General features: G+C 31.4%; 3 protein-coding genes and 1 long non-coding RNA gene across 6 annotated transcripts in view; 2 read left to right on the forward strand and 2 right to left on the reverse strand.

Moving 5' to 3' along the window:
• Positions 1–19,300, reverse strand: part of LOC131947380 (early endosome antigen 1) — a 222,188-nt gene that overhangs the window by 15,862 nt on the left and 187,026 nt on the right. The window lies entirely within an intron of this gene.
• Positions 1–19,300, forward strand: part of LOC131947386 (uncharacterized) — a 48,003-nt gene that overhangs the window by 4,261 nt on the left and 24,442 nt on the right. The gene's annotated exons all lie outside the window — the stretch shown is intronic.
• LOC131947397 (uncharacterized) lies at positions 25–4,159 on the forward strand. Its single transcript, XM_059308612.1, has 4 exons — positions 25–140; positions 320–424; positions 687–741; positions 2,802–4,159. The coding sequence occupies exons 1-4, from the start codon at positions 33–35 to the stop codon at positions 3,191–3,193; spliced, it is 660 nt and encodes a 219-aa protein (XP_059164595.1). The 5' UTR covers positions 25–32; the 3' UTR covers positions 3,194–4,159.
• LOC131947403 (uncharacterized) lies at positions 14,681–17,042 on the reverse strand. The gene is made up of 3 exons (XR_009387879.1): positions 16,762–17,042; positions 14,965–15,069; positions 14,681–14,740 (listed from the first exon to the last, which is right to left on the reverse strand). It is a non-coding gene; the product is annotated as an uncharacterized LOC131947403 (long non-coding RNA).

Genomic DNA, 19,300 nt, shown 5'->3' on the forward strand with positions numbered 1-19,300 from the left:
CTGTATAAATAAATGACTATACTAAAAAAAAAATGAGAGAAGACATTAAAAACCATTCTGATTTGATTGTTTCTTTACAAGATGAAAATAATAAAAGCTTTGTCAAAACATCAACCCAATTTGAAAAGTTGCAATCAAAGGTAAATTTACAAATTGCTGTTTTTCGTACCATTTAATTTACTTCAAATTGTTAAAAGGGGCAGTTGACAAATTAACCTATAATTATAACTTTTATATAAATGCTTATTGTATGTGAGCTTTAATATACAACAAAAATATTAAAATGAATAAATCTTCAATTATGATCGTCGGTCTTTAGAACAGTGTGATGTACAAGCTCCTACAACAAAGGTTGATGCCGATCGACAAACTCTTGCACATCTTTAACCAGAACTTGGAAACTAGGGAAGAAAGAATAAAGAAGGTATATTTGTAATGATTGCATAAAAATAATTTACAACACTGATACATCATATATTACGCTTTAAAAGTCTGTTATTAGACTACATATGTCTGTTATTTTTTTAATTTACAGAAAAATAATTTAATACTTAAAATAAGAAAATACGTTAAATATTTTCTTTTCTTAAAATTTGACATAATCTATGGAATAGCTGAACCAGTCATATATGATAGTCTTTGTAGATAATGTAATTATTTCAGTTATTTATTTTATTTGAATTTAGCTTAGCGAACTTGAAAATACTATTTCAAAGTTGTCCATCGATTTCCATCTTATCGGTAAGTTTGCTTTGAAAGAAAAGATTATTTCTAATCATACTTATATAACAATTGTGATTTTATGACAATTCTACCTTTTGATTTTCTCGTTTAACTATAACAATAGTATAAGCTATCAAAAAATTCTCAATGATAACTAATCGGTAAATGTTTTTCACGTTTTGTTAACTATTTTTAAAATTTCACCCTTAATCTCTCAAATTATATTTAAATATTTCACTATCTGCCTTTCTATTAAACGGACATAACCACTTGTTAAAAGAAGTTCGTTATCAAGACAGACCATAACGTGATGTTCGTTAGCCAGACAGACCATAACGTGATGTTCGTTAGCCAGACAGACCATAACGTGATGTTCGTTAGCCAGACAGACCATACCGTGATGTTCGTTACCCAGACAGACCATAACGTGATGTTCGTTAGCCAGACAGACCATAACGTGATGTTCGTTAGACAGACCATAACGTGATGTTCGTTAGACAGACCATAACGTGATGTTCGTTAGCCAGACAGACCATAACGTGATGTTCGTTAGACAGACCATAACGTGATGTTCGTTAGCCAGACAGACCATAACGTGATGTTCGTTAGCCAGACAGACCATAACGTGATGTTCGTTAGCCAGACAGACCATAACGTGATGTTCGTTAGCCAGACAGACCATAACGTGATGTTCGTTAGCCAGACAGACCATAACGTGATGTTCGTTAGCCAGACAGACCATAACGTGATGTTCGTTAGCCAGACAGACCATAACGTGATGTTCGTTAGCCAGACAGACCATAACGTGATGTTCGTTAGACAGACCATAACGTGATGTTCGTTAGACAGACCATAACGTGATGTTCGTTAGCCAGACAGACCATAACGTGATGTTCGTTAGACAGACCATAAGGTGATGTTCGTTAGACAGACCATAACGTGATGTTCGTTAGCCAGACAGACCATAACGTGATGTTCGTTAGACAGACCATAACGTGATGTTCGTTAGCCAGACAGACCATAACGTGATGTTCGTTAGCCAGACAGACCATAACGTGATGTTCGTTAGCCAGACAGACCATAACGTGATGTTCGTTAGCCAGACAGACCATAACGTGATGTTGGTTAGCCACACAGACCATAACGTGGTGTTCGTTAGCCAGACAGACCATAACGTGATGTTCGTTAGCCAGACAGACCATAACGTGATGTTCGTTAGCCAGACAGACCATAACGTGATGTTCGTTAGCCAGACAGATCATAACGTGATGTTCGTTAGCCAGACTGACAATAACGTGATAAAGAATGGAACATTTTACTCACCCATAGTGCCAGTCTCTAGACCCGTGGGTTTCCGTCAGGTGTTTGTTTCCTCACCTGGTACATTACACCACCTGATATGTCGGGTGCGACCTACAGTGGTCTTATGTGGAGTCTTATGTGGAGTCGTATGCGAGCCGTGAATTAAATCCAAAATAAAATGATAACTTGAAAACATTAATAACGGTTTCGTTGATTAACACCTGAATATCTAAGTATTCTACTGTAACATGAATTCAGCAATGATAAAGGTTAATTGTGCTAATCTTACCATTGATTTAATTACGTTTTTATAAGTTTAACAAAATAAACCAAATATAAACTATAATATGAACACATAAGGACTGGGTGATTACGACATACATATATATTAATAATATTTGTTGTACTTTTTGTGACGTATTATGTCACCTACTACACACGTAGTTTCAATACATAGGACACGATACACTAACACCACTACAACTGAGGACCGTACTAAACTAGTGGTCTAGTGTTTTAATTTATGGTCTTTGACAGAATTATGTAAACAATATGGATTATTATACACAATTTATTTTTTGTTAAAAATGGATTGATTTGGGTTTGCCCTTTTTTCCTACATTCTGAACAACACACAAAACATATATAAGGATTGTATGTATAGGGTTATTATCATAAAACTAATAATACGATAATTAACAAATATTATTGAACAAATAGTCAGAGCATGTGTGGAATTAAACATGTAAATCATACATATGTTTTCTAATTAACAGAGTCACGTGTATGTAACAGATATGCTTGTTATGTACAGCTTGCTAATAACACACCTGTCAGTGCTGAATCAATTATTTCAACATTTAGTGAAGTACGTGAATATAACGGTCAACATTTTAATCGAACAACAGGAAAATTTGTATCGCCACATGATGGTTTATATCTCGTCAGTGTGACTCTAAATGAATGGGGATTTAAACAGATTATAGTTGGTGTGTGGACTGGAGACATGTGGTGTACTGCTATACAATTGCAATGTGCCGCCTCTAGCGCTGCTGGGTCAGTGGTTGTTGACATGAAGAAAGGTCAAGAACTTTACCTGAAAGTGTTTCAAGCAGAACAAGGCGCAAAATTATCCTTGATAAGTAGTTTTACTATCGTTAGTTTATAGAAGTACAACACAAAACATGGTGTATGGTAAATTCTCAAAACAATAAAATATGTAACCAACATAGTAAACACATGCTAACAACTTATTATGAATGTACACTACTTGTTTACATAAACTACAATGGTTTATATGTTATTTGTTTAGTTATTATTACACAGTTCATTCTAATTTATTGCCATCATCATCTTCTCTGTATGTGAGCGCTAGGTGTATGATTAAAAAAAATCTGTTAATTTGCATTTCTACATTTTATGTGTTATAGATGAACGTATTGTTCTTGTTGAATATGTAATTAAAATCTAGAACTTTGACACAATAAAATAAACTATTTAAAAAACGAAGGCTTGAATACGTTTACTAGAGAAAATAAATATTTATCATAAGTATTAAAAAAGCTAGTCCAAATTTTGAATTCGTCAAGAAAAAAAATGTTTTTTCTATAGGCCTACTGGAAGTAACTGTTATTGTGATCATTACATTCCTTCAATTAAAAAAGTCTTCAATTTTTCTACATTAAAAACCCTTATTTTTTATTAACTATCGTTGTATCAGTAAATTAACACACAACCCATATAAATATTTATATATATATATATCTTAAGAATGTTATATATATATATAGTTTTGTTAGCTTGTTTTCCAACTCCCATCTATTTACTTTATAATCAACAAACGATAGGGCAAGGTTATATCGGATGATTTATCTTGAATATTTTTATATGTCAATACACATATAACAGGTTATGTACATGTAGTCCGTGATACATTGAGATGGATTACACCATACAGTGGCAGTATAAATAGCGATGTTTTTAAACAGACTATGAAACAAACATCGCCGACATTTTTTTTTAAATTCCCGCATTCGCTGACAAAATTAACTTAAAGCGCTAAATGAGGTCTATTTTATAAATTCGATCTTTAGTAGATATTTTCATTTTTAATTAATAACATAGCAGAAACATTTTGGTGAAAAAGAAACTGAATTTAAAATTCAGCTACATAATAAAATGTTCACTTTTAGTCTCAAGTAAAGTGTTATGATGTTTTTTTGATCAGGTGTGTAAATGTGAACGACTATTGGTGCGAAAGATATAATAAACGAATGAAGATGTGTTAGGGTGAGGTCGTAGTGTTGTCAAGTCTCATTATAGTTCGTTCAAGTCGTCCTATGTATTTTTATAGTGTAAAAACTATTGAGTTAACTGCTGTCATCCTGTCCAATCATATATCTACGTTAATGTCGTCCTGTTCTATGTTGAATCTCTTGGAAAACCTACTGAATGGTTAAAGAGGAACATAATGGTATTGAGTACCCTCTCACTGCATAACTGCGGGTAACATAGACCCCAGTTATAACATAAAGATCTATTTGTAGCATCGCGTGTGAAAGCACAAATTAAAGTAACTCACATCAATGCTGAAGTCGACCGTTACCATTTTCAGTCTTTAACATTGGAACGGTGTGGTCGTGTGGTATGTCATGTGATAACCTGAAAGTGTCGGGTTCGGATTTCGGGCTAGAGTCGACTACGTCATCTCAAATCAAGAGAGTTCTAGTGGGTACTTTAAACACTTTACAAGGTTAAAATTAACATAAACACATACATGTAAATGTTATATCAAATCACCTAAAAATTATACAGGAATGGATGTAGGGAGGGGTTTTCAACTAAAACAAATATATTTTAAATAATTATAATCTTTGAAATAAACTGAATAACGATTATGAAGTCACATAGCCTACACATTTTAATCAATAATTGCTCTTTTTTTTAATATAAGTAAGTTTAGTTTATTTTCTTATTTTCACTTCAATTAAAAGCTTATTATTCTCAACAGAAGAAATAATATTACAAAATATTTTGTCTACTGAACCGTGCTAATAACAAACGTATTCAACCTGTAGTACTTCAGCTTTTGGCCTATAGTAAAACCTGCTTCTTATTAAAAGAAATTAAAATAGCAATTACCTATACAACATCATTGCACTGAAACTCGGGCATTTGTCACATTCAGGTATCACACCTTTGTAACACAGCTTGGTATCACACCTTTGTAATACAGCTTGGTATCACACCTTTGTATCACAGCTTGGTATCACACCTTTGTATCACAGCTTGGTATCACACCTTTGTATCACAGCGTGGTATCACACCTTTGTATCACAGCTTGGTATCACACCTTTGTAACACAGCTTGGTATCACACCTTTGTAATACAGCTTGGTATCACACCTTTGTATCACAGCATGGTATCACACCTTTGTATCACACCTTGGTAACACACCTTGGTATCACACCTTTGTATCACACCTTGGTATCACACCTTGGTATCACACCTTGGTATCACACCTTGGTATCACACCTTTGTATTACACCTTGGTATCACACCTTGGTATCACACCTTTGTTTCAAGATCTGGTATCACACCTTGTTATCACACCTTTGTATCACACCTTTGTATCACAATGTTGTATCCCACCTTGGTATCACACCTTTGTTTCACGATCTGGTATCACACCTTTGTTTCACGATCTGGTATCACACCTTTGTTTCACGATCTGGTATCACACCTTTGTTTCACGATCTGGTATCACACCTTTGTTTCACGATCTGGTATCACACCTTTGTTTCACGATCTGGTATCACACCTTTGTATCACAGCTTGGCATTTTTTTGCTGTGTTGTAGCAATCATGCGGTAAAGGGGGGGGGGGTGGCAATGTATATTTTCACAGATGCTAACACATACGTCTGCAAATGTTTACACCTATCTCTACATCAACGATCGTAAGAACTACGGATAAACCTCATTCTACTTTTTTTTACAATGTAGGGCCTAATTATGTTTCATGAAACATAAATTATTTCAACACATCTGTCTTAAGCATAATAGACTAAACATATCCTCTTTAACCCTTGTTAGTAAACCAAATGTCTCTGTCTTCTATGATCTATCACAATGACTTATGCGACTAGCAAAAAAATGTAATAAGTGAAGATTCTATTTTTAAACCAGATGCCTACACGAATTCAGGTCAAGGTTGTTACTAAACAGATAAAATATTTGGAAGAAAAGATACAAGTTCTGGAACCTACCATTGAACTTATGAAAAATGTAAGATAAAAACATTTTAAATCAACTGGTAATTTAATACCGCTCTTCTGTTATAACACTATTTTTTTTTTAAATTTCTCTGAACAAATTTTCCAAAAGTAAAATAAAGCTAATTATATATATATATATATATATATATATATATATATATATATATATATATATATATATATATATATATATATATATATATATATATAAAGAGAAATTTCAACTTAATATACTTATTAATATTTGAAAACTAACAAAGTAACATTTAGACGGTAGAAAGTGTTTTACGTTTGATATTTTCTCATAAAAAAGCCATACCAAGCCTGGCATATTGAAATAATGTTTATGTTTGTGATCACCAGGTTGTTGCAAAAAGTAAGGCGTGGCTAGAAGAAAAAACTGACCAATCATCTGTCAGCTACATCGAGCTATCACAAGAACTGGACACAGCAGCCACGGCCTTGTTGGATGTGACGTCACATATTTCAGGTCAGTTTTTTAATTAACTTTATAATTTAAAATCTCTAAGCCTGCTGTCATGTAGCCTAAAAAATAGGTGTGAGAAAAATGAAAAGAATTTCTCTTACAATTTACCTTAAAGAAATGGGACATACCATTATTAAGGGATATAATTTCACTCTCAATCCACTATCACACAACATTTTATTTTCTTAGAGATTGACATATAGGAAAAAACTAACACATTTTTAACATTTATAATTTATAAGGTAAACATTTAGGATTTAAAATTAACTATAGTACTTTATTTATTCATAAATAGAGTTAGAAAGAATAACTTAATAGAATGTTATCTGATTTTTCATTAAACCCCTTTGTTAAAAATTAATGTTACACTTTCAATTTATAAATTCGGTATACACTTCTTAGTTCAATTTAAAATAAATTAATATGTAAATATGTAGACCTGGAAAATTTAACAGAAGGAAGAGATTTGATGTTTAAGCGAAAATGAATTTCAATAAAATTTGATTTCCTAAATTTGAAAACAAATATTGTAAAAAATTATAACAGTTTGCAGCTTACTAGAAGTTGTGTATGTACAAGTAAACATTATTCCTTGAATTGTAACTAAAATAAAATTCTAAACCCCAATCCACCAGATGAAGACAACAAGGATGTCAACAAACCAACGCCATCTTTACCACAACCTGACGCACAGACAACAGCAACATTTCTCACAGGAGAATCACCAAGTCAACTCATCACACAAGACAAACATACAGCGGGTATGCCTTAGTTTTATTTGGTATAACAAGTTAAACAGCAGCATACTATATTGTATGAAATGTTAAAACTTGAACATTTTGTTTTATTTTAATTTTTAAAATATTTTATATTAACGTTTCTACGTTTAACGCTGTTTTGAGAACCTATTTATCAAGGTTCCAGACATTTTAAATTACAAACTTATATTTGTGACTATTCTCAGTTGAAGAACATCCTGACCTAGAGCGTAGACTCGCCTATATTGAAACAACACTATCTTCACTACAGGACACACAACACAAGTCTACAGATGACATATCAGAAATAAAACAATGGAGAGACAACTTTGTAACAGAACAGAATGACATGGGGGTAAACATTGAACAACGGACTAAAAAACAAAATCAGAATTTTAAAAACCTTAGAAAACAAATGAGTGAACAAGATATCAAAGTAAAGGAGCTGAACAAAGAAATTGAAAGTTTAAAAGAAAAAGAAACCAAGTCAAACAAAACACTAGAGAAACTGTCTCAAGATATAAAAGAATATGAAAACAACTTACACAAAATAAATAAAGAGTTTCAAGATTACACAGACAAAATAGACAGTATAACACAAGAAATTAAAAGACATTCGGATCTGATGGCTGCCCTACAAGTGGAGTGTGATAAAATTTTGTGTAATACATCAACTCAATTAGAAAAGGTAAAGTTGCTAATTATGTGTATTCACAATTTTACACACACTCGCCAGATAGCTTATTATAACCAGGTTAAATGAAAAATCAACTTAGTAACAGCAGTTATACTTTAAAATAATTACTAATTTTAAGACGCATGTTTATGTTAGATACAATATGCAAAATTATAACGCTTTTATATAACACTCTGCTCTTCAGCAAAACGTACTGTGCAAACTACTCCAACAAAGATTGATGCCCATTGACAAGCTGATTCAAATCTTTAACCAGAACTTGGAAACAAGGGAAGAAAGAATAACGAAGGTATTTGTGAAGTAATTTTATTAAACTTAAAATGCGACGTTGATAAATCCGGCATTAATTATTAACACTTTGTTTGAATAGAGCAGTTAAATCAATTTAAAAATTGAAACATTCTTTAAATTATTTTATATTCTTAGAGTTGCCATACCCAGTTAAAATCAGTTCAGCTATTGTATGTTCTACGTCAGGGGTCGGCAACCTTCAGCTCCTTGCACAAATATTAATAGGTTTAAATAGAATTAAAACACATATCAGAGAACATTGAGACAAGGTGGAGTAGAAAGTACACGGACAGCTGACAGGCCCAGCCCTACAGCCCCGTGGTAACAATCCCACCCAAGTGCCGACGTTTTCTAATGTTTTTAAATGGGAATGTTATTTTATCCAGAATGCATTTCCCTATCTGTCAGTAATCATTAATTTGACCTGAGTGACGTAGTTTTTTTTAGTTATTAGCTTCCTACGTCGAGCTGTGTACTGGACGGTGGGGTACGAGTTTAACCTGTGTTTAGTGGGGTGGAAAATAAGTTAAATGAAGTTAGCGGTGTTGGCTAATGGCAGACACCTCATGTGATATCCGTAAAAAAAAAGTTAACAGCTTCTAAAGTGGATTTGGATAGTCCTATAGTTATATTATATGATTATTAAGTTTAATACTCGGGCAAAACATTAATATTAAACATAAATATTATTTCATATTTAAAACTATTTATTTTAATTAAAAAATCACATTTATTTACCTAGTCCTAATTAAAAAAAAATTCATAAAAAACGTTTTAATAACAAGCTTTTATCTAATGATGCACTAAAAAGTAGAAAATAAATTATAGACTACTATTTAAATAACTATAAAGAAAAGCGTGGGTCACTTTAGTACTTTAGTACCTATTGGATACCTTTACTAATATTTGAGAAGAGACCCACGCTTTTCTTTATAGTTATTTCAATAGTAGTCTATAATTTATTTTCTACTTTTTAGTGCATCATTACATAAAAGCTTGTTATTAAAACGTTTTTTATGAATTTTTTTTCAGTACTTTACATGTTTTATTTACAATAGAGTTACATGACTAAAAACCATTGCGCGCCTACTGAACATCACGTTCAGTAGGCGCGCAATGGTTTTTGAACGCAGCCATTACGTGATGGCGCAGCTATTGAAGGTGATGACGCGTGTGGTGTGGTTGGCTAGACATGCCTACTAATTCGGTCCAAATTTTTATTAATTCATAAAAAAATTAATTAGGCATCCAATTAAGTCAAATTTAGTTTCAGATTGCATTGTCTTCATGTCTCGACCCACGTGTCAAATGTGAATCGTATCGGTCAAGTAGAAGTTTCCGAATTTTCACTCCTGCGTTTCTATCTAGACAGACAGACTGTCGACTGTCGACTGACGACAGAGGAAGTGAGTTAAATAAAAGCTTGTAAAAAGGATTGAAATAACAATGTTAGTGGCTCTTTCAAAACGGGGAAATTTTGAAAATTTTAACTTTTGGCTCTTTTGTCTCAATAGGTTGCCGACGCCTGTTCTACGTAACTAACTGATGTTTTCCTTATTTTTATATAATCTGTTTATAGCTTGAAAGTATTGAAGATACTATTTCAAAGTTGACCAACGATTTGAATCTATTAGGTAGGTTTACCTTTATGTTTTTTTTCTAACCAAATCATACAGCCAGGCAGACCATCAAGTGATGTTCGTTAGCCAGGCAGACCATCGCGTGATGCTCGTTAGGCAGACAGACAATAACGTGATTTATAATGTAAAAACTTACGTAATATATGATTATAACATAACGCTATAACATTTTTTTTGTACTTTTAGTGACGTATTACGTCATCTTCTATACTCATAGTTTCAATACGGTGGACATGATAAACTAACACCACTAAAACTGAGGACCGTACTAAACTAGTTGTCTAGTGTTTCAATTTGTGGTCTTAGACAAAATTATGTAAACAATATGGATTATTTTACAGAATTTATTTTTTCAAAATAATTGTTTTATTTGGGTTTGCAATTATTACTTACATTCTGAACAGCATACAAAACAAATATAATGAGATTATGTTTAGGGTTAATAACATAAACTGATGAAATAACAATTCACAAATATTATGAATCAAATAGACAGAGCATGTGTGGAATTAAACATGTAAATTATACATGTTTTCTAATCAACAGAGTCACGTGTATGTAACAGATATGCATGTCATGTAAGGCTTGCTGGTCACACACCTGACAGTGATGGATCAATTATTTCAAAATTTAAAGAGGTACGTGAATATAATGGTCAACATTTTAATCAAAGAACAGGGAAATTTATACCACCACATGATGGTTTATATCTTGTCTGTGTGACTCTACATGAATGTAAAGATATAAAAATTGGAGTTAATGTGATGGCTGGAGGCAGGTGTTATAAGTTTATAGAAGTGAAATGTGCCGACACTAGCTCTGGTGGGTCAGTGGTTGTTGACATGAAGAAAGGTCAAGAACTTTACTTTGAAGTGTTTCACGCAGATCTAGGCGCAAAATTATCCGGCTACAGTAGTTTTACTATCGTTAGTTTATAGAAGAACAACACAAAACATGGTGGATGGTAAATTTTTAACAGAATAAAATATGTAAGCAACATGTTAAACACACGCGAACAACTTACTATGTGTGTAGACTGCATGTCTACAAACACTTGAATGGTTTACATGATATTTGTTTAGTTATCGTTTTGTTTCAATTGATTTAATATGCTCAATAATTATGTTTTCTACTTGACCAACGTTATAGAATATAAGTATGTACCATTTCCTTCACTGTATCGGAGCACAGACGTATTTGAATATGTTTGGTTTGTAAAAAATAATAATATGTATTTATCTTGTTAAATATGTAACTGTTATCTGAACCCTTGAGACAAATTAAATGAACTTCCACAAAGACGAATGTTAAAATATGTTCACTGTACATCATTAATATGTGCCGTATGTATTAAAAGTATGCTTTTAATCCAAGTTAGTCATTTGTAAAATAAAAATTGCAATTATTGTTATTTGTACTACAAGTATCTGTAATTGTAAACACTACATTCGTTTAATAAATAAATTACAAATTATCCGTATTAAAAGCATGTTTTCCACTATTTAGTAACACTATCTTTAAATTAACAAACATCAACACAAACAAAAATCGTTACATCCATTAAACTAAAATAATTATTTATCTTTATATAAATTTAGTTGAATACATTCTAACCTTAGAAAATCGTTATTTTCATTTGACACATATTAGACTATAAAATGAGTTACTGTTGATATAATCATATATGTAATGTATTTTGGCGTCAATTATATATTTTGATATATAAGATATTTAAGTATTGAGTGCTGTACCAGTAGACTGCTCATAACTTCTGTAACAGATTAGTGTTGAGGAGTAGAATAAAACAAGTTAGTTTATTAAATCTACATGATAATATTAAACATTGGTTTATTTCTACATCATTTCAAAAATAAAGTATATAAGAAATATAACCAGATTGTAAAATTCTGGATCTCTTCCGTTGGCATTTTCATAGGGTGCTGTTGCATCAACTCGAGGAATACGTTTAAAACTCCATGAAATATGCTATAGTGTATGAATATAACCCTTTCAAAATGCCATAATGTTAAATTGTTTATTATTAGTTAGACATTAAGATCATTGTTATTATACAAATCTCAACTGTAGTTTTCATAAAGTATATTTCTTATCATTAACACAAAAATCACTCACCCACTGATGTGTTTATTTATATTGTCTAAGCCCGAAGTATAGATAGACTAACCCCAAACGGTCCACCAAGATCAGATATTTTACCGTATATGTGAACACATATCTAACAGACCGACGATATCAGGAGATCAGAAAGACTGGCAATAAAATTTGGTATAATATGTGTTACTCTGTACTTGGTGTTAGTGTTTGACATAACTTGTTAATGTGTCTTTTACTAGTCTTTGAACGATGCATCAAACCGCGGACCTAGAACAGACTATGTTATTAATAGATTTCATTATGCCTTTTTTCGTATACAACTCTTTAGGCTTAGTTATTACAAGTATGTCACCTCACATGCCCGATTTTTTGTTTACTTCTTATATATTTACCTCTAAAAAGCTATTAGCAGTTTTAGGTACAGACATTAATCGAAATAAAAAAAATTGTTTTCCCATCTTTGCTGTCAGAAGTCGGACTACTATATAGGCAGAAGATCACTAAAAGCACTTTAGCTGACTTACCATTTCTCTTTTAAAATGTGTACATACGATAAACAACACACCGAAGCATTATAATGAAAGTTTTGTTTATTAGTACATACGATAACACATCTATAAACTAACAATAGTGAACCCACTGCCAGCTTGTAGTACAGCTCCTTCATCAGCCTCAATTACTTTAAAGTAAAATATTCTTCTCCTTTCTTCATGTCAGCAACAGTTGAGCCACTGACAGATGTTTTAGCTGAACTTACATACATATTTTTTTTAGGTCTGTCTTCAACACATACCTTTACTCTAATCACTCTCCTGTAACGTTACAATAACAAGATAGCTTCGGTCATCTGGTGCTACACGTTTTCCTGTTGTCAGATTAAAATGGCTGCCGTTACGTTCCATAACACTATAGAATGTAGAAATAATTGACCCAGCAGTTACTGGTGTGTTGTTCTTCAGATGAATTTGACAGATGTAAGGCGAACACACACGGGGCTCTGTTGAAAAATTCATGGTTTATTGAAGCATCTGTAGAGATACATTATTTTATAACAGCACATAAAATGTGTTATAATAACACATCAAAGAGACAATACAAGAATGCATAAAATTAAAATAGTAATTTCACCTACTATAAAACTTGCAACATAAACATGTGAACACCTTGGTCAAAACTTAAAATACAGTAAACATTTCTGATATACTACCTCAAAATTCAGGAAGATTTGAAAAAAAAAACATATAATCTCGCTGAATTGTATATATTAAAACCCACTAAAGTTAATTTTATCATGCTAAGATTTGTTGTGTGTTGAAATATAACGTATATACGGCTTGACTGTAACTTTGAATACATCTTCCTGAGCGTATTCGGGTATAAGTAGGTTTAACTAATTATTATTGTTATAAAACAGCTACAGTACACGCAGACATTACTAAACCTAAATGAAATGCTTCAAATTAATTTTAAAAGCTAGTAGGCCTATGTAACAATTACAAAAATGTAAAAGCAATGTTTACTATTACTATATATTTTTTTAGGGGAATCAAGTAGCAGCAATTGTGACCGATGATTTTATTTCAACGGTTAGTTATATACTGGTTAAGAAATTATGGAAATATGAGTGAGATTAGTTGTTTTGTTTTTAATGTCTCGAGCCCGGGTCCAAAATTTCTGGTTAACAGTTTATAATTTAGCACTAGGCCACGCCTTTGTTTTTAAAGAACCAACTAATGGGTAAATTAAACAGGAATTTTTAAACTGAAAATTAAAATTTGAAGCAAAATATAACGCACTAATGTTTTTAAATCTGAAGACAACCGTAACATTTCTATGGCGCGAGTTTCAATCTTTAAAGAAATTTTTAATTACATTTGTGTTAACAATTTCAGCAATTGACACATATTCAGTTTGATATTCCTATACACTTCGCTCTGTGCTATTTATTATCTACGTAAAGACTCTGTGTTTTAAAATAATGTATTTATGAGTTTTATATTCAGAAATATCTATTCAAGTAAGAAGAAAGTTTGATTAGCATTGAAAAGTACTTTCTTTACATTCAAATTTAAAGTTTCAATCTTGATTGAAATATTTGCCTTATTTTTGTTTCTATTTTCTAGTAAAGTTAAAATGTAATCAAAATGGTTATTAACTACTTGTTCTGCATTAAAAAAGTAACACATACATCACCTACGAATACATTTACAAACGCTATCTCTCTCTATATATACATATATATAACAAAACAAAAAAATTATAAACGATATGTTAACTTGTTGTAGCTAACGGTCTATAAAATCTACATTAGTGGAGTTAAAAACGTCAAGTTGCAGATAAGTATTACAAAAAGCACATCAAAGTGTACTTGTTAAAAAAAAGTTAAAACAACTTTTCAAGTGCGTAGACATCTTTTAACAATTTTGTAACATCAACTTCTACAAATCCAAGCTGAAATTACATTGTCATTAGATAATAGGAATACATATTAATTATAGTTTAAATTTCTATTTAATCTATTTGAACCTCAGTATTTAAAAATCATGTTATGTTTTGAGTTTTAAGATGGGAAAATAAGAGAATAAAAAATTAAAAGGAATTAAGTAGTATATACGTTTCGTGCTCGTTCAAAAAACAAAACAAAAAAACAACACATACCAATGATGTTTTTTTACCTTTCTCATATTTTTCACCCTTGTCTCCAAGATCTGGTTAAAGGTATGAACCAGTTTGTCAATGGGCATCAATCTTTGTTGTAGGAGTTTATACATCACACTGTGCTAGAAGGAGGTATTTTAAAATAACATTTAACACTTAGAATGACAGTGACGTAATCATGTATTCCTCAAGGACACTCCTCCACTATTTAAAATTATCTGGATAAAATTGATCGATAAACAAATTGATGCTTCCTTAAATTTATTATGGGTGAGATGGGGAAATTAAACTAACCCCTCCCACCACCATGATGGATCCCAGAATAAACAAATTTCAAAATGAAGTTTTAAAAATTACCTACAGAGATACTACAAATGTAATTTTAAAATATTATATAATATATTCAATTAAAAAACGAAAAGATTTTGATAGGGTGGGGGTGGAATATAAATGTATCGAGAGACAGAATGATCCAATATGTAACATATAAATAATATATTGTTGTGTTCAGTTGAATTGGCTGATCAGAAATATATTATTAAAAGCTTAAAACTACCTTAGCCAATAAATCCTTTAAATTGTGTAGCTCTTTCAACAGCATTTTGTTTTCCGGAATCAAATCAGATAACCTTTTAATTTTTTTTCATATTCTTTCAAATCTAGAGAAAGTTTCTCTAGTGATTTGTTCGACTTGGTTTCTTTTTTTTTTCTAAACTTTCAATTTCTTTGTTCAGCTCATTTGCTTTGTTTCCTTTTTCACTTATTTGTTTTCTAAGGTTTCTAAATTTAAGCTTTTGTTTCCTACTTAGTTGTTCAATTTTTGAATTCATATTGCATGTTTCTGTGACAAAGTTATCTCTCCACTGTTTTATTTCTGTTATGTCAACATTAGCTTTATGAGCTGTGTCTTGCAGAGAACTTACAGTTGTCTCTATAAGCTTCAGTCTGCTAATTATCTATGTAATGTATTTGAAAGTAATAATTTATGAAACAAATGTTAAAACTTGATTATAAAATCGTATCGTTTGCCTTACAATTTTTTTCAATGCAAGTAACTGTTTTATTCGGATTTAACATATTTCTTTGGTTTAACCTAATTTGCTTTTATACCCGTGGTAGGTTTAGTTAGATTAAACACTTGGGGTGTAGATTCACAACAGTCAAGTTTTTTAACTAGTTTCTGCAATGAAAAAAACTAGCTATAAACTCTTTTCTGCAATTACCAAGACGACGTAAGTATACACTAAACATATTTGTTTGCGTAAGTTAGTTGATTGCATTACCTTCGATAACTTTTCAATGGAAAATATAAAAATTAAAAATAAAATAAAATAAAATAAAATACAAAAAAAAATAATCTTGATCTTTTTGTAATTATGTTTGAAATGTAAACTCATGTTTTATTCTGTAACAATGAGTAAATTCATGATCAACATGATCATCATTATCACCATCATCATGATCATTATCATCATCATCGTCGTCATCATCTTTTCCAGGACAATTAGATAGAGTAGCGATTATAGGTGTTAATGACCTCAGAATACAAGGGATAGTTTGTTAAGGTGTATGCTCAGCCATCTTTGTTTCCCTAAACAGGATTATGTACCCGTCAGAGATAAATGGGCTTAGATACGTCACACAAACTGGAGTCCGAGATCTGAACTCGATAATTTACGCGGTAAAAGTAGTCTACCATTGGACCATGATGATCCCTTAAAAGGACATGCCATATGAACAAGATTTGCCGAGACCCAAACTCGTGACTTTTGTGTGAGCAGTCGCAGGCTCTAAAAATGCATTAAAATTTTTACTCATAATTTTAGAACATGCATCCAACATTGCCATGGTCGCTGACTCATGTTCCTGGCGTAGCTCTACTTAGGTGATAGACGGGTTGTCCTTTTTATCTTCTATCCACGTCGTACTTTTTTCTACGGCCTGGTAATGTTAAAAGTGCATAAGTGAAATAAACTGAGTAACTTAGTACATGATTGTATAATATAGAATTTGTTAATAAAATATGATTTAAAAAAATGACACATAACTACTGACTACTTACTTTTTTCATTATTTCAAATGCAGGTTCCATAACTCGTACCTGTTCCTCCAAATATTTCACGTGCTCTTTAACAAGCTTAACCTGAATTCTAGGAAGCATCTAAACATATTAAATATGAGATGAATAGTTTCAAAAAACATGCTTCTAGTTGATATGTTACTACTTTTAAAACTTAGTCAGTATTACGGGTTTAAAATTAGGTTCACTTAAATACTATTCATACATATTCATATTACAATAGCTACATTTCAAAAAACAGTTTAGCGTTTACAAAAATAGGCCAATATGAAACGCATAACCCCCACATAATATAAAACCCCATATTTTAATTTTTCTCTTAAGGCTATAGTCCCCTACATATTTTTACTTACATGCATTTCATTCCTCAACTTTAACTCTAACTTTTTAATCTATAAACCACATCATCATCTGTATACCTACTTTACGAACAACCCAAATCTTAATATTATATTTACACTATCAGAAACACAAGTTCTACAACATATCTACCATAGTTAATAAGGACTCTAGCTTGTATGTGAAACTGAAACTGCTTAACGGGAAATCCCGAAATTAACTGCTGTTTAGGTAACAAAGTTGTCAAGACGACAAAGTTTCACACACCTAGATTTGTTATTTAAAGTTTTTAGTTGGCATTACTTTGATATTGATATAGAATTGAAATTGTAAGTATCATTTAATGTGTTGTGTGTAAGAAACAGTATTACCTAATTATTTTTACTTTAAAAGTCTTTACAGATATGTTATTTTAAATAGGTCACTAGGCCGACCGCACACATGTCTTTCACAAAACTACACACATGTATTATCGCTAGCATACAACACAAAAATAATAAAATTGGAGTGTCGCTAACACAGCAGGACGGTTTTATTTCGAACTTAAAATAAATGTTTTATTTGTTATTGTTGATTTATAAATAAATGAACGCACGATATTTTTTAATGTGTTCTTTTTTTAATATGTAAATCAAAGTTCATATAAAGTCAATCACAGTACAAACAGGTCATTTGAACCCCAAATCAAAACACAAATGATAGCTCACATAATGTTTTAATGCTAGACCTTACAAACAAGAGGTCAAACAAAACACAGAATACACTCACGACATAATACACAAACGACGGATAACAGAAATGAGAGGTCACTAACTTACAACCTACTCATTACCCAGTCAAACAACAGAATATGTTACAGTCAAACAACAGAATATGTTACAGTCAAACAACAGAATATGTTACAGTCAAACAAAAGAATATGTTACAGTCAAACAACAGAATATGTTACAGTCAAACAACAGAATATGTTACAGTCAAACAAAAGAATATGTTACAGTCAAACAACAGAATATGTTACAGCTAAACACCAGAATATGTTACAGTCAAACAAAAGAATATTTTACAGTCAAACAACAGAATATGTTACAGTCAAACAACAGAATATGTTACAGTCAAACAACAGAATATGTTACAGCTAAACACCAGAATATGTTACAGTCCAACAACAGAATATGTTACAGTCAAACAAAAGAATATTTTACAGTCAAACAAAAGAATATGTTACAGTCAAACAACAGAATATGTTACAGTCAAACAACAGAATATGTTACAGTCAAACAAAAAAATATGTTACAGTCAAACAACAGAATATGTTACAGTCAAACAAAAGAATAATATTAAAGTCAAACAAAATAACATGTTACAGTCAAACAACAGAATATGTTACAGTCAAACAACAGAATATGTTACAGTCAAACAAAAGAATAATATTAAAGTCAAACAAAATAATATGTTACAGTCAAACAACAGAATATGTTACAGTCAAACAACAGAATATGTTACAGTCAAACATCAGAATAATATTAAAGTCAAACAACATGATATAATACAACCTCATACCTGAATGTTACACAAATAATCTCCATCGGACGTTAACATTGATTTCATGATATATTATCATGTGTGGGTTATTGAAAGCTGCTAGGGATTTGCGTATGTAAAACATTCTGGTTTATAATGCGCATCTGTTTATCGTTATTTGTTATATATTAATACAATATTTTTTAAAAGTGACAGTTATATTATTATTTAGATGCCTTCAAGAATTCAGGTCAAGCTTGTTACAGAGCAGAAGATATATTTGGAACAACAAATACAATTACTGGAACCTGTTATAGGAGATATAAAAAATGTAAGTTTCTATCAACTTACAATAATCTTTACAAGTGCGTGTTCATACACACTTATATACATGCAGCAATATTTTATGTCAA

This window comes from Physella acuta, unplaced genomic scaffold (genome assembly GCF_028476545.2).
Source record: "Physella acuta isolate Inbredline_101_S28 unplaced genomic scaffold, ASM2847654v3 ptg000592l, whole genome shotgun sequence".
In the NCBI taxonomy this organism is placed as follows: Eukaryota; Metazoa; Mollusca; class Gastropoda; family Physidae; genus Physella; species Physella acuta.

Bases quoted from the DNA above. Each gene is read 5' to 3' on its own strand.
- LOC131947397 (XM_059308612.1), top strand. From the start codon at position 33: ATGAGAGAAGACATTAAAAACCATTCTGATTTGATTGTTTCTTTACAA. The intron at 141-319 runs GTAAATTTACAA...GTCGGTCTTTAG, and splicing joins TTGAAAAGTTGCAATCAAAG to AACAGTGTGATGTACAAGCT. The intron at 742-2,801 runs GTAAGTTTGCTT...TCTAATTAACAG, and splicing joins CATCGATTTCCATCTTATCG to AGTCACGTGTATGTAACAGA.